This window comes from Schistocerca nitens, chromosome 4 (assembly GCF_023898315.1).
Source record: "Schistocerca nitens isolate TAMUIC-IGC-003100 chromosome 4, iqSchNite1.1, whole genome shotgun sequence".
Taxonomy (NCBI): Eukaryota; Metazoa; Arthropoda; class Insecta; order Orthoptera; family Acrididae; genus Schistocerca; species Schistocerca nitens.
The window spans coordinates 222,606,648-222,630,594 of record NC_064617.1 but is presented as its reverse complement, the minus strand read 5'-3'; the positions used below and the strand labels follow the sequence as shown (position 1 = coordinate 222,630,594).

The 23,947-nt window shown below is 40.0% G+C and overlaps 1 protein-coding gene across 1 annotated transcript in view; it reads right to left on the bottom strand.

The window, feature by feature from the left end:
• LOC126252221 (dynein beta chain, ciliary) overlaps positions 1-23,947 on the bottom strand; it is a 769,797-nt gene that overhangs the window by 33,627 nt on the left and 712,223 nt on the right. The window contains exons 73-76 of the mRNA XM_049953092.1: positions 21,440-21,665; positions 17,533-17,708; positions 7,520-7,598; positions 6,236-6,399 (exon numbers count right to left, since the gene is read on the bottom strand). Coding sequence (XP_049809049.1) covers positions 6,236-6,399; positions 7,520-7,598; positions 17,533-17,708; positions 21,440-21,665 — 645 coding nt within the window. The remainder of the gene's footprint in view (positions 1-6,235; positions 6,400-7,519; positions 7,599-17,532; positions 17,709-21,439; positions 21,666-23,947) is intronic.

Below are 23,947 nucleotides of genomic sequence, written 5' to 3'. Positions count from 1 at the left end.
CTATAGTGGTATTCTGCTGGCCACCTAGCCTACCCAATATCCTGATCCATCTCTATGTCACACATACTCCAACTCTTCCCCACAGGGTATTTATCCCTGTGGAAGGGCCAGGTGCAAGACCTGTCCTCTTCACCCACCCAGTACACCCAGCCCCAGTCCTGTCACCGGCTTATCCAGTCCAGTCAGGGCCAAGGCTGCCTATGAAAGCAGCCATGTCATGTACCAGCTCTGCTGAAATTTCTACACAGCATATTACCTGCACATGACCACAAACGAAGTGTCCAGCCGAATGAATGGCCGCCACCAAATTGTCGTTAAGAACAGAGTTGACCATCCAGTGGTGTAAAATGATTCTAAACACAGGATGCTCAATTTCAATGGCTGCAACCCTGGCTATCTGGAATCTTCCACCAAGCAACAGCTATGTAGGTTGGTGTTTTCGTAGCAACACATTGTTTGCTCTCATAACCCTCCTAGCCTCGATCTCCACTAATCCCCAGCCCCACAACCAACACCCTGTCAGAGGACCCTAACTGCACTCATCCTGCACACACACTCTTTTCCATACAGTCTCCTCTTCTTCTTTACCATAACCCCCTCCCAATCCACTCCTCCATACCATCTTTACCATGCACTGCATGAACTCCCTGGTGCTTGTGCCAGTTCCCAGGTGCTGTATTCCTGTCTTGTGCATCTGCTGACTCTCCCTCCCACATTCCCATCCCCAGACTTGCTGCCTCATTCTGAGCCACCAGCTGCCCTTTTCCAATCTTCCCTCCCATTCCCTTACTCCATTCTTGCCTCATCCTGTCCACCAAACCCAACGCATCACCCCACTCTACCTGCAGAACTGCAGTTCTGACATTGTGCATGGAACCTGTACAAATGTAGCTATGCCTGTGTGTGTGTGTGTATATATTACCAAACGAGAAAGTGCTGGTAGATAGACACAATAAAAACACACACACACACACACACACACACACACACAAATTTCAAAGCTAGAAATTTGTGTGTGTGTTTGTGTGAGTGTTTTTTAGTGTGTTTTTGTATGTGTGTGTGTTTTATTGTGTTTTTTGTTTTTTATTATGTCTATCTACCAGCGCTTTCTTGTTTGGTAAGTCACAGGATCTTTGTTTTTTATATATATTTTTCCCATGTGGGAAAACGGTGTGAAAGGAAAGGCAATAGTGCATCATTTCCATTACCACCTGAGGCATACCACATTTTTCTCCAGCATGTGGAGAAAAAATATAAAGTTATATGCATTATTTTTTGCTGCAGTAATGAAATACTTCAGTTGTCATTGGCATTTCTCTCAATAGACGTAGATGTTCTTCCAAAATACGCTGAAGAGACAAAGAGACTGGTACACCTGCCTAATATCGTGTAAGGCCCCCGCAAGCATGCAAAAGTGCTGCAACATGACGTGGCATGGACTAGACTAATGTCTGAAGGAGTGCTGGAGGGGAATGACACCATGAATACTGCAGGGTCATCCATAAATCCATAAGAGTACAAGAGGGTGGAGATCTCTTCTGAACAGCACATTGCAAGGCATCCCAGATATGCTCAATAATGTATAAACTCAGAAGAGTGTTCCTGGAGCCAATATAGGCAATTCTGGATGTGGGGTGTCACATTGTCCTGTTGGATTTGCCCAAGTCCATTCAAATGCACAATGGACATGAATGGGTGCAGGTGAACAGACAGGATGCTTACATACATGTCACCTGTCGGAGTCATATCTAGACACATTGGGGTCTCATATTACCGTATTTACTCGAATCTAAGCCGCACTTTTTTTCCAGTTTTTGTAATCCAAAAAACCGCCTGCGACTTAGAATCGAGTGAAAAGCAATCAGGAGTTCTGAAAAATGTTGGTGGGTGCCGCCACAACTAACTTCTGCCGTCGAATATATGTAGCGCCACACAGGCATGCTTTGTAGGCACAAAGATACATACTGGCACCAAAATCTCTGCGTCAGTAAATAAATTAAAAAAAAAAAAAAAAGTGGAAGACGAGCCTTTTTCCTCCGCCCAGAGTTTCGACCACTGCATTTTGGTACATTATCCAACGAAGTAAATACAAATTCTGTATTGTTGATCTTCGAATGTAGCAGCATTTCAATGTACTACGAAAATCCGACTGGTAAGACTGTTTGGGATGTTTGTCAATATGGCCAACTCTACGTTCTGAATTTTTTCCTACCTGTGAGAAGAGATGGATGCTAATAGGAGCTTTTATGAATTGTGAATCACATGTAGTATTCTCTTCGCCATAAGATTAATACGAATATAAACATTTTGCCATGTATTGTTTCGTGTTTGCTACTATCTCATTTAAATCCTGTCTGCCTAATAAACTACGAAACTAGAGTGAGACAACAGCAAACGGGGAAGAATATACATATCATGTCATGTTTATATTCGTATTATTCTTATACCTGATAGTGATACAGTCAGAAATGAAGCACGACAACTGACTAGATTTTTAAATCTAAGATGACTAATTTCTGTGCAGAATGTAATGAACTAAAGAGGCGCCTGCAAATATTTTGGAACGGAGAAAAATTTTCGCTAAAATTTCGTTCAGAACATCATCTATCATACGCAGTCTGTTATTTGGTTCTTGTTGATCATTACCAAAGAAAGCAGTAGTGTAAGTAACAACAAATGTTTCGCTAATGAGACGACTCCTCTCTATTTTTTATTTGTAAGCGGCGGTAGCGCGCACAAAAGCAAGCCACGCCGCGAGCGGCGACAGGCCGTAAACACGCACTATCAGAATGCAACAAACAATGCATGACACAGTGCAGTAATGCATTTTCAGCTTGGAGTGACGTAAACACCTATAATAAAGAGAACAGCACTTATCAGATCAAAGAAAAATAAGCAATCAATTCAAACCAGACGAAGCACGTGAAAAAGGAAGGATATCCGTATAAATACGGACGGAGCGCATGACGCATAGCGATGGCTACCTGGTAAACCGTAACTGCTAAGCTTACGACTCGAAAACTACTGCAGCTGTATCGTCATTCATTCGACCTAAATTGTGTCTCATATTACAACTAGACGAACTTTGTTTCGATTTGGAGGTGCGACCTAAAACTTTTCTCCCCCCTTGAATTTCGAGTCTCAAATTTCAGGTGCGGCTTAGATTCGGGAAAAATTTTTTTCCTTGATTTCGAGTCTCATTTTTCAGGTGCGGCTTAGATTCGAGTGCGGCTTAGATTCGAGTTAATACGGTACTCCAACTGCACATTCCCCACACAATTACGGAGCCTCCGGCAGCTTGAACAGTTGCCTGCTGACATGCAGCGCTCATGGATTCATGAGGTTGTCTCCATACCCGTACATTTCCATCCACTTAACATAATTTGAAATGAGACTCATCTGACCAGCAACATGTTTCCAGTCATCAACAGTCCAATTTTGGTGTTTACATGCCCATGCCAGGCCTAAAACTTTGTGTCATGCAGTCATAAAGGGTACACGAGAGGGCCTTCGGCTTCGAAAGCTCATATCGAGGATGTTTCGTTGAATGGTTCACACCCTGACATTTGTTGATGGCCCAGCATTGAAATGTGCAGCAATTTGCAGAAGGATAACACTTCTGTCACATTGAATGATTCTCTTCATTTGCAATTGGTCCTGTTCTTGCAGAATCTTTTTCCAGCCGCAGTGATGTTGAAGAGTTGATGTTTTACCAGATTCCTGATGTTCACGGTACACTCATGAAATGGTCATACAGGAAAATCCCCACTTCATCGGTACCTCAGAGATGCTGTGTCTCATCACCCGTGCAAGGACTATAACACCATGCTCAAACTCACTTAAATCATGATAATATGCCATTATAGCAGTAGTACCGGTCTAACAACTGCACCAGACACTTGTTGTCTTATATAGGCATTGCCAACTGCAGTGTCGTATTCTGCCTGTTTACATGTATTTGAATATGCATGCTTATACCAATTTCTTTGGTGCTTCTGTGTATAAATCACTGTTTCTCTCCTTTCAGGAAATATTTTACAGTTTAGGGAATTGTAATGCCATGTGTAGAATATGGTCTTATTATATGCTGAAGCTGTTTTGGTCGCAGGGTATTTTCATGCAAAACATGTTACTGGTGTGCAAAATATAATGAACAAATGAAGCAAGAGAGAATTGTGCTGTGTAGTTTGACAGACGTCTACCATGTATAACAAGGAAAATAGTGGGAGAGGTGAAAGAACACACTAGAAAAGGTCGTGCTGATTATGTTCAAGCTGACAGCAGTAATTATATGTAATTAAATACGTGCATGTACCATAATTTTTATTATTGCTCCAAACACATCCTATTACTTGGTCCTAAGAAATGAAATCCTAATTTCCCTTTCACTAACTAGGTAAGTGGAGAAAAAACTCTATGATTTTTTAGCAACAGTCACAGTTTCTCTTACAGGTAAAATCTGTTGTGATATTCAACCTGTAGCTTTTTCCAAATCAAGCACAGTATACAATTATTTTCTAGATGCTTACAATCTTTTCGAATACTAAAGCAAAAGATTTGAGCTTCATTTAGGAAAGACCACGGTATATGATTAGAGGAAGAATAAAACATATGCTTAGAACAAAGATCCAAATTGTATATTCCCCAAATAGTAATAAATCAAAAATCTTTATTTCTAATGGTTCAAACATTCTTAAGCAATCCATTGATATATATAAAATCTAATGATATTACTATTATCTAATCATCTACTACACTACTGGCCATTAAAATTGCTACACCACGAAGATGACTTGCTACAGACGCGAAATTTAACCGACAGGAAGAAGATGCTGTGATATGCAAATGATTAGCTTTTCACAGCATTCACACAAGGTTGGCACTGGTGGCAACACCTACAATGTGCTGACATGAGGAAAGTTTCCAACTGATTTCTCATACACAAACAGCAGTTGACCAGCGTTGCCTGATGAAACGTTGTTGTGATGCCTTGTGTAAGGAGGAGAAATGCGTACCAACATGTTTCTGACTTTGATAAAGGTTGGATTGTAGCCTATCACGATTGCGGTTTATCATATCACGACATTGCTGCTTGCGTTGGTCGAGATCCAATGACTGTTAGCAGAATATGGAATTGGTGGGTACAGGAGGAAAATACGGAACGCCGTGCTGGATCCCAACGGCCTCGTGTCACTAGCAGTCAAGATGACATGCATCTTATCTGCATGGCTGTAACGGATTGTGCAGCCATATCTCGATCCCTGAGTCAACAGATGGGGACGTTTGCAAGGCAGCAACCATCTGCACGAAAAGTTCGACAATGTTTGCAGCAGCATAGACTATCAGCCCAGAGACCATGGCTGTGGTTACTCTTGATGCTGCATCACAGAAGGAGTGCCTGTGATGGTGTACTCAATGATGAACCTGGGTGCACGAATGGCAAAACATCATTTTTTCGGATGAATCCAGGTTCTGTTTAGAGCATCATGATGGTCGCATCCGTGTTTGGCAACTTCGCAGTGAACACACATTGGAAGCGTTTATTAGTCATCACCATACTGGCGTATCACCCGGCGTGATGGTATGGGGTGCCATTTGTTACAAGTCTCAGTCACCTCTTGTTCGCATTGACGGCACTTTGAACAGTGGACGTTACATTTCAGATGTGTTACGACCTGTGGTTCTACCCTTTATTCGATCCCTGCGAAACCCTACATTTCAGCAGAACAATGCATGACCGCATGTTGCAGGTCCTGTACCGGCCTTTCTGGATACAGAAAATGTTCGACTGCTGCCCTGGCCAGCATATTCTCCAGATCTCTCACCAATTGAAAACGTCTGGTCAATGGTGGCCAAGCAACTGGCTCATCATAATACGCCAGTCACTACTCTTGATGAACTGTGATATTGTGTTGAAGCTGCATGGGCAGCTGTACCTGTACATGCCATCCAAGCTCTGTTTGACTCAGTGCCTAGGCGTATCAAGGCCGTCATTACGGCCAGAGGTGGTTGTTCTGGGTACTGATTTCTCAGGGTCTATGCACCCAAATTGCGTGAAAATGTAATCACATGTCAGTTCTAGTATAATATATCTGTCCAATGAATACCTGTTTATCATCTGCATTTCTTCTTGGTGTAGCGATTTTAATGGCCAGTAGTATATTTTAATAATATCTCTTTATGTTTTCAATCAATTTAAACATCTTAAATTTGGGCATTTGTCTTAGGAAGATACCTTATCTTCCCTGGTAACTGTAGCACCACCAGATGCCCCAGCATCCCTTGGCTGCATCTCAAATACTGTACGGAACAAATTCTCAGATGTTGTTGTCAGAAAACCAATTTCAGCATTCGGATGCAAACCATACAAGTATGGGGACTCTGGTGGCATTGCTTCATCTGAAGAAGAGAAAAATAATTTACATTACATTATCTATAATTGAAGAATAAATTTAAGTAACTAGATAAAGTTCTCTTTTTCAGCATAGTATTTTCCAGAAGATGACTTTTCTTCTGAATATGCACATATGACCATTCAAAGTGACCTTATCAATAAATGAAAATTGTTCTGGGGATTCAGTGGGATGTTTTAATTTCACAAAGCAGATAATAAACAAATAGTGTAGCCATAATTTTGTATTTACCTGATTAAAATTGTCGCAAAACATTCAGAAGACAAAAAGGATAAAAGGGCCTAATGTCTATGAAATTACCAAAAGCAGAGACTGATCAGAGTAAGAGTAACACAGCACAAGTAAATAACAGGTCATTCAGAATCCTGTTATAAGCAGATACGAATGACACATTAGAGAGACTGAACTCAAAGAATTAGACGTACCAGTGAGGATTTATATGCTACTGTGAATGACTGGTGACAGCCAGATACTGCAACTGAACAGTTATCATGCCTGATTGCATTTTGTAAGACCTAGGTTCAATTCCTGGCACTATCAATAAACTTTCCCTTACAGAAGGATAGGAACAAGATGTACTCAGCCTCATGAGATCTAACAATCTACTTGAACTGGAGGAAGTAACTCTAGTCTGGAAATACTGACTATATCAACCAAAGGAGTGGTGTATAAGCCACATGTCTCTCCACACTTGTGGTAAAATAACAGCATAGGCAAAAGGATAATACACTGATCAGTCTGCATCTTATGACTTCTAGTTCTCGTGGAGATGACACAATTATAAGTCAACATCACACAGACACTAGGTGCCTCATCGAGTTTAGTTAGCTACTTATTTATTTCCAATTTTTTTCATATTCCCCAAAGGATGCATTTACAAGCAGCAATACACTAAGGCCACTCTCAAAGTGATAAAAATCAGTTCTTTAACCATTTATATATACTGAAAAGCGATATTTCCCCATCTTTTATGATGGTAATAATGAAAAACGCAGTATCATAACTTTGAAATACCTGCATAGAAAATAACATCTGCACAGTCATTACAATAAGATAATCTAGATGACATTTACACAACTGATGTACGATAACATACAGATATTTACCAATATATGCATGATAGCCTTGATAGTCTGTATTGGGAGGAGCCGGGAATCCTGGTGCCAGCATCAGCTCACCATCAACCTGAAAGAATTATTTATCTATGACATGAGCCAAATACAATAAATCTAACTTTTAACATACAACAAAGATAACAACTAACTTTTAACATACAACAAAGGTAACAACTTTATAAAACGTGTAGTGAATATATGCTGCACTGCACTGAAGACTGACATTTTTGTGGATGCCTTGACTTTTTAATATGAAAAAGATACAGTATATATGATTCTCGTGACTATGGCTATTAAAGCTATAAAAATACACAATTTTATGCATTAAGTTGAAATTAATATTGCCATGATTTATGTAACTCTTTAGTACACTACTATCAAATCTTGTTGTCAAAAGTTTTCATGTACATGAATGCCTGAATCTATAGTTAAACGTTACTCAACAGATAATTTACTTACAGGAAAAATAACTTATTTTGAAATGTGGGACTAGCAATACTTTTCACACACTTCTGCCACATGAACATTTCTGTATCTTATAACCATTTTACTGCATTTATGTTAGGCCTTTTTGTTATGCTGATTTGTTACAAAGGCAGAAGTGGCACATTAGAATATGAGTACAGTTTGGATATAAAAGTACAATAATGTGTGATACTGTAGTGGTAAGTACTACCAGTCACTAAAAGGTGCACTGAGGATGCATGATTATGAATTCATAGGATATGAAACGAAACATTGGTTACAATGATGTCACAACCACAAGTATTTTTCAGGAACAGTATACAATGTGTTCCTGTGTTTGAATAGACAATGCATACTTGCAATTCTATAACTCTTATTCCCAAATAATACAGGGTGTTACAAAAAGGTATGGCCAAACTTTCAGGAAACATTCCTCACACACAAAGAAAAAAATATGTTATGTGGATATGTGTCTGGAAACGCTTACTTTCCATGTTAGAGCTCATTTTATTACTTCTCTTCAAATCACATTAATCATGGAATGGAAACACACAGCAACAGAACGTACCAGCGTGACTTCAAACACTTTGTTACAGGAAATGTTCAAAATGTCCTCCGTTAGCGAGGATACATGCATCCACCCTCTGTCGCATGGAATCCCTGATGCGCTGATGCAGCCCTGGAGAATGGCGTATTGTATCACAACTGTCCACAATACGAGCATGAAGGGTCTCTACATTTGGTACTGGGGTTGCGTAGATAAGAGCTTTCAAATGCCCCCATAAATGAAAGTCAAGAGAGTTGAGGTCAGGAGAGCGTGGAGGCCATGGAATTGGTCCGCCTCTACCAATCCATCTGTCACCGAATCTGTTGTTGAGAAGCGTACGAACAGCAAAAGGTAGATAATGACCATGAACAGTTTACCTTGATGACAAGAAATTTTGACCAAGAAACTGCAACAATGGTGTCTGGCATTTTAGTGCACCTGCCACCAGACAGAGCTTACAATAAGCTGAAAGAAGAGCTGATCTCTCACTATATGAAGTTCACTGACGAAGTTCATTGAGTGAGCCATCTGCTATATCAGGAGAAATGTGTTGACAAGACACCATCAGAGTTCTGGCAACATCTGCACAACTTAGTAGACACCTCTGGAGTTCCTGACAATTTGTTGCCTCATGTTTGGCAGCAACAACTACCGACAAAAGTACAAAAAATGTTAGCAATATATAATGATTGACCATCCAACATATTATTGCAGGCCACAGAGAGAGTCTATGTAACACTCGAACCACCCACAGCAATTGCCATGACATCAGCAGACCTGCCTGATAGGATCGATCACTGCTGGCCAAAAGCACCCAAGGCTACAGCTGTGGACTGTGCGGCCATCACACCACAACACCCATCGACTGTTTCTGACAAAATTCAAAATTTAAGAGCCACAGTGGGAGTGATGGCAATGCAGCTCCACATGCAGAAACAATGACAAGGTGCCAATAGTCAAAACCAGGACCAGTTCAAGCTGATGCCGCCAGTTTGTAAACCATGATGAGAGCAGAAAGGCTCTCATGAGGTATGCTTGTATCATAAATGTTTCAGCCAATACATTGCAAAATGTATGTCACTGCGCATTTATTCAGATGCTCAGAGACTACACAATGACCGTATGGTGTCTGCATGCTATCATCAGAAGCTATCCCTGTATACATATTCTGTTATGCTGAAAAGACTGCATGCGGCAGAGTGGCATATCTGCCCAGTGTTCCTTGTGGACACTGGTTTACCCATCAGCATGCTGTCTGTTAGCCACACACCACACAACAAGACAGATGTTACACCATAACTGAAGGCAGTTAATAGCTCCATGATCAACACTTATGGTTACAAGGTGTGCACCATCAACGTTGGTTTCTTCTACCATTTCACATGGTCTTTTGTAGTCACTGGTGTCACCAAACCTATATTAGGTGCCAACTTTCTAGCACATTTTGCATTAGGGCAGTGAACATAGTTGCTAAGCTTAGTGGACAGAAGTAAAATAGAAGAAGCTAGAGGTAATCAAGCTTACAGTGTGCTACAGATAACAGAGAGCCTAAGCCTCTCAAAGGCACACAGCACAACTTCAACATGAAGACCATGAAGTAAGTAAGCAAATGAGTTGCAAATACAAGTTCACTGCAACTGCATCAAGTACTACATCTGTACTGGACCAAGACGGCCAGTCTCACTACTCACACATGAAATCACACCAGAACAGATGATAGAGACGAAGGCGATTTTTGAGGAAATGCTACAGTGTGGAGTTATTTGCCAGTTGGATAGCTCATGTTCTTTGCCCCCTACACCTGGTTCACAAGAAAGATGGCTTGTTCAGGCTATGTGGTGATTAATGGGCATTAAACACAGTAACAATCCAAGACAAGTGTCTGGTGCCCAACATACAGGACTTCATGTGCATGCTGCCTGGTACAATAGTTTTTAGAATTCTTGACTGTGAAAAAGCATACAATTAGATACCAGCAGCTACTAGTGACATATCAAAGACTGATGCAATCACACCATTTGGTTTATTTGAATTTTTATTCATGCCTTGTGTTCTAAAAAAATACTGCACAGACTCAGCAATGTTTTATTAATGAGGTACTAAAGAACTTTCGTTTCACATACTTGTATGACATTTTGGTGTTCTCACATTGTGCTAAAATGGGTGAACAAAATCTGTGCAAAATATGCTGGCAGCTGTTTGACCGAGGAGCAGAATAAAATGAAAACAAATGCAAAATAAGGAAGAGTAAAGTTACCTTCCTGGGCCACACTGTTTCAGTCAATGACATTTGCCTGTTAACAGCAAAAGTTACAATGTTACAATTTCTCTTGAAACAAGCAAATTATCAGCAAATGAGATGCTTCCTGGGAATGAAAAATTTTTACCGACATCACCTTCCCACAATGGCAGCTGTACAGACAGAGCTCGTGGGTCTACTTGCAGACCATGATGCCACAGGATGCTGATCTGTTAAATGGACACCCAAAATGGAGAAGGCATTCCATGAACTCCAAGTGAATTTAAGCCAGGCAGTGTTACTCACTCACCCATTTCCCCCATGAACACCTTGCTTCAGTCATTGATGTGAGTCATTCAGCAATCAGTGTAACGCACCACCAACATTCAGATCAACACTGGCAACCACAAAAGATTTTCTCTAAAAATTTACAACCATCCCAATAGAGGTGGAGTGCATATGATAGGGAATTGTTGTAATATACAAGGAAGTCAGGTACTTCTGACCTCAAATAGAAAATCGACCATTAATCAGATCAAAAACCCATTACCTCTGCATTTGAGAATGTTAGTGACAAGTGTTCGCTTAGACATTTTTGATATATACTGAGTTCATAAGCCAGTTTACAACAGTCATTCGCCACATAAAAGAAACAAAAAAATTTAATGGCTTACTGCTTTTCTCATATTTCTGGGGTGGCGGAGACAAACTATAAAAATCTCACTGTGGAACAGGTCACAGACCTGCAGTTATGACAGCTTTTAAGTGACTCATCTAGAGGGATAAATCCTGAACAAATTTCTGTGCCAAACTCTAAGTTGAAATTGTGGTGTGATGTTTCCCAGACCAAACCATAAATTTTTGAAGAGCTGTGAAAGAGAACCTTCGACAAAGCTGTGAAAGACAGCCTTTGAGAGTGCCCATGGTGGCCATCACTACCATTAGATACTTACTGATCACTGTGTGTGTGTGTTAGAGAGAGAGAGAGAGACCTTCTGTGGGGGGGGGGGGGGGGGGGGGGGGAAAAGAAAAAAAAGAAAGACCACAAGCACACAGGGCACATTCATGAAGCCCATGGCAACAAAGTAAAATGAGCCATCACATACACATCAACATCAGTAACTTTCATGATGCACTAACTAGGTTCACCCATTTTCACACTGACCTGGTGGGTCCTCTTCCACTGTTGGGGGGACAGAGGTAGTTAGCCACAGCAGTAAACAGATGTATACGGTGGGCAGGGTCAACCTCGATCATCTATATATCAGTTGAAACTACAGTGAAAATGACTATATGTTCAGGGATGACACATTTTAGGAGCCCTCTCAACATTACAACTGATTAAGATGGATAGTTCAAGTTCAGGAACTGGCCAAATTGTGTGGTTTTCCATGGCACCACACAATCAACTATCACCCTGCCAGTGATGGTATGGTAGAATGTTGGCTAATGTATCACAAAGAAAAGTGGACAGAGGCACTTCCCTTAGTTCTATTAGGTGGGGAGGCACTTCCTTTAGTTCTATTAGGCTTCTAAAAAGTGTGGCAGAGAAGATTTACAGTGAGCCTCTATGAAATTAGGTGGACTACTTAGTATCAGAACTGCTGCCAGACTCAGTGGAACTTCTGCAATTTGTGCAACAGTTAAAGCAGCACTGCACCAATATACCCTGCCCATACCTTCTTGCCAAGGCAGTCAGCATGCGATTGTACACACAGACTTGCACAGCTGCTCACATGTGATGCTGTGAATGGACTCAGTCAGGTTGCCATTACAGCTACTGTAAACCGGCACTTTCCCAGTGTTGAGTAGAGGCGATCACATTATAGACATATTGCCACAGAAAGTATCAACTGAATGTGTCAAACTGTTGTGGACTTTACCTCCAGCAATCTGAGACACCTCACCAAAAAATCAAGCTACAATAGTCCAGAACAACCGAATCATACTTCTTGGGCAACAGAGAACTCCACACCACTGTTAGAGGACACACTGGTGTAGCAGCTGACAGTGACACTACCCCCCTGACACTTGACCCACACAAGAAAGGGTTGGTGGATCAAGTCCAAGTAACAATACATCCCGGGTGCTCTGCTGCACGGTGAGGTATGAGGCAGCGGCACACATCCAGCTGGTGGCATGTAGGGTCATAGGCATGCTTATGCGTATGTGTGGGTTTTCTGTGTGTATTTGTGCTCTAGCTTGGAAAGGATTACCTTGAAGGTTAGTGAGTTTTCTTTCTTTTTTGTGTGTGCCTACTGATGACTCATTGCTTCTGCTTTTTAGTGAGTGGTCTCTTTTATTCCTAAAGTAACTACAGATCAAGACACATCAAGTTTTCACCAGTTTTCACAGGAGTCTCCTGCCTTAGTGCTCAACTGGTTTCCACCTAATAAATAGTGTATAATCCACAGGAAAACCAATACCATTTGCCAGAGTTGTCTAAAGAGGTGGTATAAAGATTTGTAAAGCTGCTAGGAATACATACTAACTAGAAACTGAACTGGGAATCCCACATCAATTATGTCTGCAAGAAGATATCACAGGTGACCTCCATAATGTGGGAGTTAACTGAGACTGTCAGCAAGAAATATCTAAGAATAGCTTACTTTGAACTGTTTGAGTATCACATATCTTATGGACTGTTATTATGGGGCATTCTTGTTATATCAAGATTCAACTTGTACAGAAAAAGGTGTAGGACTGGCCCCAGGGAATGCTGTCAGCCACTGTTCACCAAGGTAAAAATATAAATAGCTGTCAATCATTATGTTATGTCTTGTTGACCTATGTTATAACCATCATAATTTAATAGATTTTGACACTAGAGAGAAAATTTTAGACACAGACTTTGAACAATTTCAAAAATAGGCTGTACAACTGGTTAGCTGACAATCTATTCTGCAGTACAAGAGAATTCTTTGATACATGTAATGTTGAAATTTATTTTCAAGATTCTGATTTTATAGCTGTAAAACTAGTTAATATACGATATCTATTTTGTAAATATAATGTGTACATTAATTTTTAATATTGTAAACGCATTTGTAACCTACTATTAATGACAAAGCCAGCTCCACTGTGTGTGGTCAATGGCAATGAAAGAATCTAAATCTCAAAATAGTATCATATTTTATTAATCGAGTTTGAAGAAAAGCCATTTGCAATTGCATTTATAATTTTGTAAAAAATTGAAGGATTTTAACCTAAAACAAGTTCTAAGAGGCTACAGGACTATACCCTCCAATCATTAACAGGCCATTTATAGTGAGAACACATATGTTAAAAATCAACACAGAATAATTCCCAGTTAATTTAGCATAATCTTATTACAACTCTCTAATTGAGATGAAAATTAAAATATTTCCAGCTGTAGACCTATTCCCTGATGTTCTCACTGATGATATCTGACAAAGCTTTTCGAACTATCAGAAATATTACATAAATTTATACATAACTAGCCTGTTACATGTGGCTTTGCCAAATACGCATACGGCATATGCCATTTCTTCCACCTCCCTCTTTCTTTCTATCTCTTTCTTCCCCCATCTCTCTGACGCATCTTCTCCCCCTCCCCATTTTCTTTCCACCTCCTCCTGCCCTTCTCCCAATCCATCTTGTCCTCCCCTTCCCCCCTCTCTGTCCATCTCCCCTATTACTTCATCCCTCACTTCCTCGCCCCTCTCTATGTCCATTTCCTTCTCCACACCTCTCCTCATCTCCCTCTCTCTGAGCATCTCCTCCTCCCCATCTCTGTGTTTCTCTCCTCCTTCTCCCCTCTCCTTGTCCACCCACTCCTGGCCCCTCCCTCTGCCCATAGCCTCCTGCCCCCGTCTCTCGCTATCCATACATTCCTGCTCCCCTCTCTCTGTCCATCTTCTCCTCTATCCATCTCAACATTTCCCCAACCATTCCTATCCACAAATATAGCCCCTGCAAAAAGAGTTGATAAAACAAGCTGGTACTACTATAACACAATACACTTACAAAGAATGCAGCCTACGTGTTGAGGGCTGGAAAACCATTTCTTGTCTCCTACGGCATGTAACCAGTCCTTCAAAGCATGTCAATAAGGCAGGTCAACACTATTTTCACACAACACAGATCTTAAGCAAGGCTGCCTATACAACAGGAGTTGAAAAAAAGTTTTTGCCTATCTCCACTCCTATCTGAGCTAGGATGTTATAAACCCCATACTACTTACACTTTTGAATTTTACTGTTTGTGTGCCAATCTTTGTGTAAATTGATCCAGGGACTTAGGAAGGAATCCCAGATAAACACACACACACACACACACACACACACAACACAACACAACACACAAAAACCACTCTAGCCTCTGGCTTCATATATGAATGCTTTCGACACATATATTGAACACGCCTCTCCTCCCCCTCTATGTGTCCACCTCTTCCTACCTCTACCTCTGTCTGTCCACCACATCCTCTCCCACCTCTATCTGTCTCTCTCCTTCTCCCACCCTCTCTGTCTCTTCATCTCCTCTCCCTTTCTTTGTCCATTTCTTCCACCCCTGTCTCTCTGATCATATCCTCCTCCCCTTCTCTCTTTCAATCTCCACATCCCCCTCTTCCTTTCCTGTCTGCCTTTCTATACCTTCCATTTGCCTCATGCATCTCCCCCTCCTCTTTCCTCTTTGTCCATTTCCTCCTCTATCCCTCTCAACCTGTCTCCAGAAATGATCATTGGCAAGTACAGCTCCCCAGCAATGTTCATTGGCAAGTACAGCCCCTACAATAAGTTCAAGAAAACAGGTGATACTACTCCTACAACAACTTCAGGGGCTTGAAAATCATTTATTTGCCTTTGACATACAGAATGCCCTAGAAAGCAGGTCGATAAACAAGGTCATTACTGCTCCAACACAACACGCCTGTAGTACAGGGTAGCATACAAGCTGAGGCCCACAAAACAATTTCTTGCCTCTGACATATTGGCTATACTGCAAATGAGGTTGACTGGCATTCAAATTCTGTTCCCACACAATGTGCCTGTCATGCTGGGCAGTCTATATGCCAGAGGCTGGAAAAATATTTTTTTGCCCTTATCTCTGCTCCTATTGGAGCTAGGAGGTTATAAATCCCACAAAGATGACACTCGTGAGGTCTGCTGTTTCTGTACCGAATTTGGTTGAAATAAAATCCAGGGGTTTGGAAGGAGATCCCCAATATACACATATACACACTGTTTTTTTGTGGGCTTTACCATGTAATGTAAGGGACTGAGACTCATTTGTTGTACTACACAATGCATCCAATTAATGAAAAATATGATAAACTGTATCATGTTGTTTATATTATTATTATGTGACTATATTTCACAATTATTTTCTACTTCTTAATATTGTATCAAAGAATTATGAATTGTATGCCTATTGATGATAAATGTAATGTGTCAATGTGAAAAATTATAAAATTTCAATAATTTGTCATAGTGTACTTATAAGTTTGTGATTGCTTGAAGCAAATGTGTCAAATCTGTATGAGTATTAGCAAGATTTTTGTGGTGCAGTTGTTTTCATGTAAAATTAACAAATAGAAAGATCTGGAATAAACACAGAGTAATGTTGATTTGGTTATTAATATTGCAAAAAGTCCTATAGATAATGCACTTTAAGTTGATGAATAGAATAATTAGGCGCAGAAATAATGTGCTTATAACTCTATTAATTATAGAAATGAAAATAATTAAGCATATTGGCTGAAATTTGCATATCTGTATGGTAATAGTTATCTAGATATATGTTACGAAAATTGGCACAGAAACTCCAATCTTTTTAAAATTTGGTTTACATCAAACATTTTCTTCCTTTTGTAAAGTGTAATTCACACTTGAATATTTGTAAAAACACAATTTTTCATTGTAAAAAGTAACTGTTTCAATTGTACACTAGTAATCAGCTATTGTTACTACTTTATATATCCAACAGCGGCTGCAGCCACAAAAGACAGTTTGTGAGTGTTTGTTGAATATGTAATTCATCTGTTAAAGTCATGGTTCAGCTAATTTGTTACAAAATAATCTTGAAGACTGGAAAGGTCATGAATTGGAAAAAATTGAGAATATTTTTGTTATATCTGTGAAGAGTAGACTGGAAGCTGCATAGAAATGTTGTCAAGTTACTATTTACAATGAAGATCCCTGGACCTAATTATTCAACAATGAAGTACTAGTATTCACATTATTTTTTTCTAACATTATCTGATTGAATACTGAATCATGGTGATACATATTATTTTAGTGTTCCAACTAAATCACCTGAAAAGTATATCTTATTTTTTGCAAAAATCAAAAAATACTGTTTTATTTAAATACTTGGATAGTAATGTTAGAATCCTAGAGGAACACTGAATGTATGAGCATGCCGTACACTCGCACGTGCACGTCCATTCTCTCTCTCTCTCTCTCTCTCTCTCACACACACACACACACACACAGACACACACACATTGTTAGAAAATTTAAAAATATGACATCTTGAAAGCAGAAGACTACATGATAATTCAATAAAAAAAAGTTACAAGTAACTAGATCTGCGTATCACAACAGAAAATACAAAATGTGCACAGGTTTGATAGAAAATGCTGTTTGTTATGGAGAAGGTCTGCTCACATTAAACAAAAAGAAACTGTTGAAATAGCTATCAAAAAACTAGTAATTCATATTACATGTGGTATTATGCATTATAGTTAAATTTATTCCTTCATTTTGATTGGATAGAGTGAATACTCACAAGTCCAGGTTGCATTAACTCTTCTAAGTAGGAAATGCAGAGTCGGCGATCCCAGTCATCAGTTATGTGTCCACCATACATAATCTCACCAAACAGATAACGCAGATCTTCCCATGGAACTTTAGAATTTGCTTCTAAATAGTTGTATAAGACATTCACACTAATTGTCAGGTCACCTGAAATATATTTTGCAATAATGTATTAAATTATGTAACAATATATTAAACACTTTAGAAAATGTATGGTCAGGGATTATGTTGCTTATAACTGAATTTCTGGTGTTAAAAATGAGATGTGGTAAGTATGTAATGAGACTGTGATCCTCCAATTGCTTAGCCACATGGGACAAGGTTGATATTAGTATTCAGTACACCTGGATACTTCAAGACTACCAACCATCATTTAGTCTTTCTGTCTGCTTTAAATTGCATTGAACATTGGTTGGAGAGGCACTGCTGCATAATAGTGCCACAATTGTTGTTGACTTAAAAGTTGAAGAACATAAACTTCAAATTCCTTCTAAAATAAAAAAAAAAATAGGCAACATAATCTTTTCAAATGTTAGAGAATGTTTTTGGTATTAATGCTATATCACAAGCACAAGTTTTTATAATGACACTAACAGTTCTCTGCAGTTTGGGAAAAGATTGAAGATTACAAACATCCCAATCAACCTCTAAAGGAAATATTACAAATTAATAAAAGTGTGAGGAATGGCTGTTGTCTGAGCAACTGGATGATCACCATAGAGAGAGAGAGAGAGAGAGAGAGAGAGAGAGAGAGAGAGAGAGAGAGAGAGGGAAACATTCCATGTGGGAAAAATGTATCTAAAAACAAAGATTCTGTAACTTACCAAACGAAAGCGTTGGTACGTTAACAGAAACAATAACAATAACAGACACAAACACACACACAAATTTCAAGTTTTCGCAACCCACGGTTGCTTCATCAGGAAAGAGGGAAGGAGGGGGAAAGACGAAAGGATGTGGGTTTTAAGGGAGAGGGTAAGGAGTCATTCCAATCCCCGGAGCAGAAAGACTTACCTTGGGGGGAAAAAGGGACAGGTATACACTCGCACACACACACATATCCATCCGCACATAACAGACACAAGCAGACGTATGTAAAGGCAAAGAGTTTGGGTAGAGATGTCAGTCGAGGCGAGTGGCTCCAAGACTTCTTAAGTAATAGAGCCCAATGTTCATCATCGAGGACAATGTACATTGTCCTTGACAATGAACGTTCATCAACGACAAGGGTATTGTCAGGAGTGGCCCAGGGAAGTGTGATAGAACTGCTATTATTATCTATGTACATAAATAAATTGTCAGACAGGGTGGGTGGCAATCTGCAATTGTTTGCTGATGATGCTGTGGTGTACGGCAAGGTGTCGAAGTTGAGTGACTGTAGGAAAATACAAGACTACGTAGACAAAATTTCTAGTCGGTGCCATGAATTGCAGCTGGCTCTAAATGTGAGAAACACAAGTTAATGTGAATGAGTAGGAAGAACAAACCTGTAATGTCCGGTTACAGTATTACTAGTGTCCTGCTCGACAGCCACATCATTTAAATATCTGGATGTAATAATACAAAGCGATACGAAATGGAATGCGAATGTGAAAATTGTGGTAGGGAGGTCAAATGGTCAACTGTAGTTTATTGGGAGAATTTTAGGATAGAGTGGTTCACCTGTAAAGGAGGCTGCATATAGAATGGAGGTGTAACCTATTCTTTAGTACTGCTTGAGTTTTTGGGATCTGTACCAGGTCAGATTGAAGGAAGCCATCGAAGCAAATCAGAGGAGGCCTGCTAGATTTGTCACTGGTACGTATGAACAACACATAAGTGTTACAGAAATACTTCGGGAACCCTTGGCTAGAAGGCAACATTCTTTTCACGAAATACTACCGAGAAAATTTAGAGAACTGGCATTTGAAGCTGACTGCCGAATGATTGTACTGCTGTCGACATACATTGTGTGTATGGACCACGAAGATACGATTTGAGAAATTAGGGCTCATATGAAGGTATACAGACAGTCATTTTCCCTCGCTCTATTTGCAAGTGGAACAGCAAAGGAACTGGCCACTAGTGGTACACAGTACCCTCTCCCATGCACCATGCTTGTGGAGTATCTATGTGGATGTAGATGTGTACTTGTAGGGCAACTGCTTCTGACACTATGCATGTGCCACCCATCAGCACATCACAGAGGAGCCAGCAACTGGTCACTCTTTGCCCCCCCCCTCCCCCCTCAAAGAGAGGAGGGACATTACTACAATTCTGCTGGCACTATTGCAGTGCACATCACACGATTTGAGTAGCACACCATTTGGCTGCTCCAGGCTCCCACCAGAGGTCGCCAATCATTATCCAGCACCTCACAGTTGCCTGCTGCTGGTAGCCAGTGGCCCCTGGTGGGCAAATGTTCTATATAGTGTCATGCACAGGGTCCAGCCAGCAGCCTGTACCTGTCTCTAAACTGTCCTATACTTGTCATTATGCTGTACTGTACTACTTATGTTTACACTGTTGCACCGTGATGAAATAAACTGTGGAATTTTTATGACTGTGCCTTTTATTGTGTTCAGAATCAGAACAGTGCCATTGTATTATTACAAGTATATGTCTGAATTATGACAGTAAGGCTGAATTTGTTTGCTGCTTACTTTTAATTTGTGTAATAGCATCTCAGACATTCTGATCAGATATAGCTGTTGACAGAAGGTATCTGTAGCTATTGATCAAACAGTAATTAAAGCTTGACTGATTAGTGTACTGATGTATTTACTTTATATGTCATAACTTTAGCAATCTTCATTTGTACAGATTGTCTGAAGAATCAATGAGCTCTTCTCACACACTGAAAAAAAACTGTGTCTTCAGATTTTTCATAGCATAAAAGAATGGTTAATAACATGATCTCACTAGATACAATTGCTGCCTTTTCAAAAGCTGCAGCCACCAACATCAAAGTTACTAAGCATTTTGTACATGTGCACAAAATGTCACCATCTCCTTCCAGAAAGCCTAGCCTGGCACAAAAAATGTTGAAACTTCCTGGCAGATTAAAATTGTGTGCCAGACCGAGACTCGAACTCGGGACCTTTGCCTTTCGCGGGCAAGTGCTTTACCGGCACACAGTTTTAATCTGCCAGGAAGTTTCATATCAGTGCACACTGTGCTGCAGAGTGAAAATCTCATTCCGGAAACATCCCCAGGCTGTGGCTAAGCCACGTCTCCGCTGTATCCTTTCTTTCAGGAGTGCTAATTCTGCAAGGTCTGCAGGAGAGCTTCTGTTAAGTTTGGAAGGTAGGAGACGAGGTACTGGCAGAAGTAAAGCTGTGAGGACAGGGCGTGAGTCATGCTTGGGTGGCTCAGTTGGTAGAGCACTTGCCCGCGAAAGGCAAAGGTCCCGAGTTCGAGTCTCAGTCCAGCGCACAGTTTTAATCTGTCAGAAAGTTTCATATCAGCGCGCACTCCACTGCAGAGTGAAAATCTCATTCTACAAAAAATGTTGATGTGCGACACATTCATTACACTTCTCCTCCTGGCATGACATGATTCTCAGCTGGTGTTATGAAAGCCACCTCAGGCTGCTACTTCACCTGCCACCTCTGTCCATCATATCCCATAGTCTAGTTATTTAACTGCCATAACTCATACATAATATCACTTCACCTTCACACAATGTATGCATGTTTGCATTGTGCATTCTGGCCATTGTACATTAATGCCACAATAATGAATATTATACACATATTTCTTTAATATTATTGATGTTCACACTTTGTACTGTGTTACTGAAAATGCGAGCAAGTTAGTGTTGAAAATAATTACCCAATGTGCAAAGTTTATATACAAAGATCAGATAAACATATATTTCTATCGCCATTAATACATACCAACATTGAATGGATAAATTTTGTTCCAGCCTTGTGGTCCAAATTTCCGCCTCTCAGCAACAACAGCATGAAAATAGCACAATGAAAATAAAATTGCCTTGAATTCCGCTTCCTTGCTGCACATCTCAAGAGTGTCTTGATTGAAATTGTCTAAGGCTTTGTGCACATTTGCATTCATCCCTGTTGGAGGCTCATTTGTAATTTTAATGGAGGATTCTAGGATTCCCTAAAAATATTTACATCTCTGTCAATATTCAGTAATAAGAATTGTATTAAAAATAAAGTTGAAGGATTGTTACAAGATTCATTCAATACAAAAAAGTGAATACATATGTAATTTAGTTAATCATCCAAGCAGCCTTTAACAGGCATGCATGAAGCTAAATTCAATAAAAAAAAATAATAAAAATTTATGAGGGAGTGACACTAATTTGAAACCATTACTGCAGCAGATATGGTTAAACAGATAGAGGCAGTTTCGATAATTTGCAAAGACTACCCAGATTTATATTCATTCTATGTATGCGCATGAAAACAGTTTAAATATGTACCCATATATAGCACAGTTAGAAACAGAATGCTAACATCAAAATGTAGTGAGTGTCCTCCCCACTTCATCAATCCACAGGTAGGTTTGAACATCAGAGTGCTTTACTAGGCATTGTCCTGTTAGGGGTATTATGCTATTGCCTTCCTCCGACTTTGAATTGACTATTCCAGGCAGTTATTTGGGGGACTACAATGGATACTAAACCATAGTTCCTCTCAGCATTTTTCACATTAACAAACATTGCCAGACGTAAAAGAAGTGAAAAGTGATAAAAGAATTTGCAGGATTGAACTAAAGATCTTTGGATCTGTAATCTGTCATTTGGGATTTGTAATCTGTCATTTTACCACTCAGCCACTCATCTGAACCATAAATACCATATACAGCACTAAGCTACAAACATAGTGACAACAGCAAGACAATGGGCCAAGAACATTTCTGCAGAATTTTCATCCATGCACTCATTGTGTTCTGTTGATCCAGTAATGAGAGGCTTATCATCTTACACTTGACTCACCACTTAAAACTAAATTTCCATACATATTATACTATTTAGTCCAAGAATTTACATGTTTTATATAAGTATTGGCTAATAAAATAAAAATGATTGGAACGGTTTAATGCTAGTTACATACATAAATGGGTGATTTATTTTTCAATCCACGGAGATTCTTAATTTCTTGTCACATATATGTGAAAAAGTGGTTAAAAATTTTGTACAAAAATTAAAAACAAAATCACAATTTTTATCTCCTATCCAGAAATGCTATCCATTTAGGATTACAGTACATCATATTATTCCCCACTCCTTTGGCTACAAAACTCTATTCTTCAACATAATCTCCATAACCTCCCCATCATCCACCTTCTGCTTCCCACAGAGTGCATCCTTCGTTGGGCAAAACAGACAGAAGTTGGAAGGTGCGAGATCCCGGCTGTAAGGTGGATGGGGAAGAACAGTCCAAACAAGTTTTGTGAGCTCGTCTCAGGTGCACAGGCTTGTGTGAGGCCTTGTGTTGTCATGGGGAAAGAGAGGTTTGTTTGCATTTTTGTGGTGATGAACACACTGAAGTTGTTTCTTCAGTTTCCTGACGGTAGTACAATACCCTTCAGAGTTGATCGTTACACCATGAGGAGGGCATCAACCAGAATAACCCCTTCTGGTTCCCCGAAGATTGTCATCGTGACTTTACCAGCCAAGTGTGCAGCTTTGAACATTTTCTTCAGAGTACACGTGCTGTGGCACTACACCATGGATTGCTGTCTTCTTTCTGAATAAAAGTGTTGTGCCCACATTTCATCACTTGTGATGACAAAAAATTGTTGCGATCAGCATTGTAAGGTGCAAACAGTTTTGGACATATGGTCTTCCATTGCTCTTTTTCATCTTCTGTTTGGTGATGGGGGAACACATCAGACACACACATTTGAGTATCCCAACCGGTGGATGACTGTGTCACCACTACCAACAGAGAGGTCCCTTTGAGCAGTGAGGTGTCTGATTGTAACTCATCAATTACCTCAAATGAGAGTGTGCACACACTCCATCATTGCAGGAGTCTTAACCATGTGTGGCTGGCCGGCACAGGTTTGTGCGACCTTTTTGCAATGATGACACCTCACCCAATAACTAACCATGCTTTTGCTCACTGCCAGGTCTCCTTAGACATTCAACAAATGCCTATGAATATCTGTAATGATCTGGTTTTCTGCCAAAAGAAACCCAGTGACAGCTCTCTGCTTGGAATGTACCTCCAATGCAGACACCATTTTGAAGGATACATATAGTGCCACCACCTATTGGAACTTCATGAAACTTTAGGGGCTGAAGCAGGAATATTCTACAAAGTACCACAACAAATTTGTCACTTTTTCAACTGAAACTGGCCAACAAAAAACTGTGTTGCATCACTTATTGAACACCACTCATATATTATTCTTGGAGCAGGCATGCATTT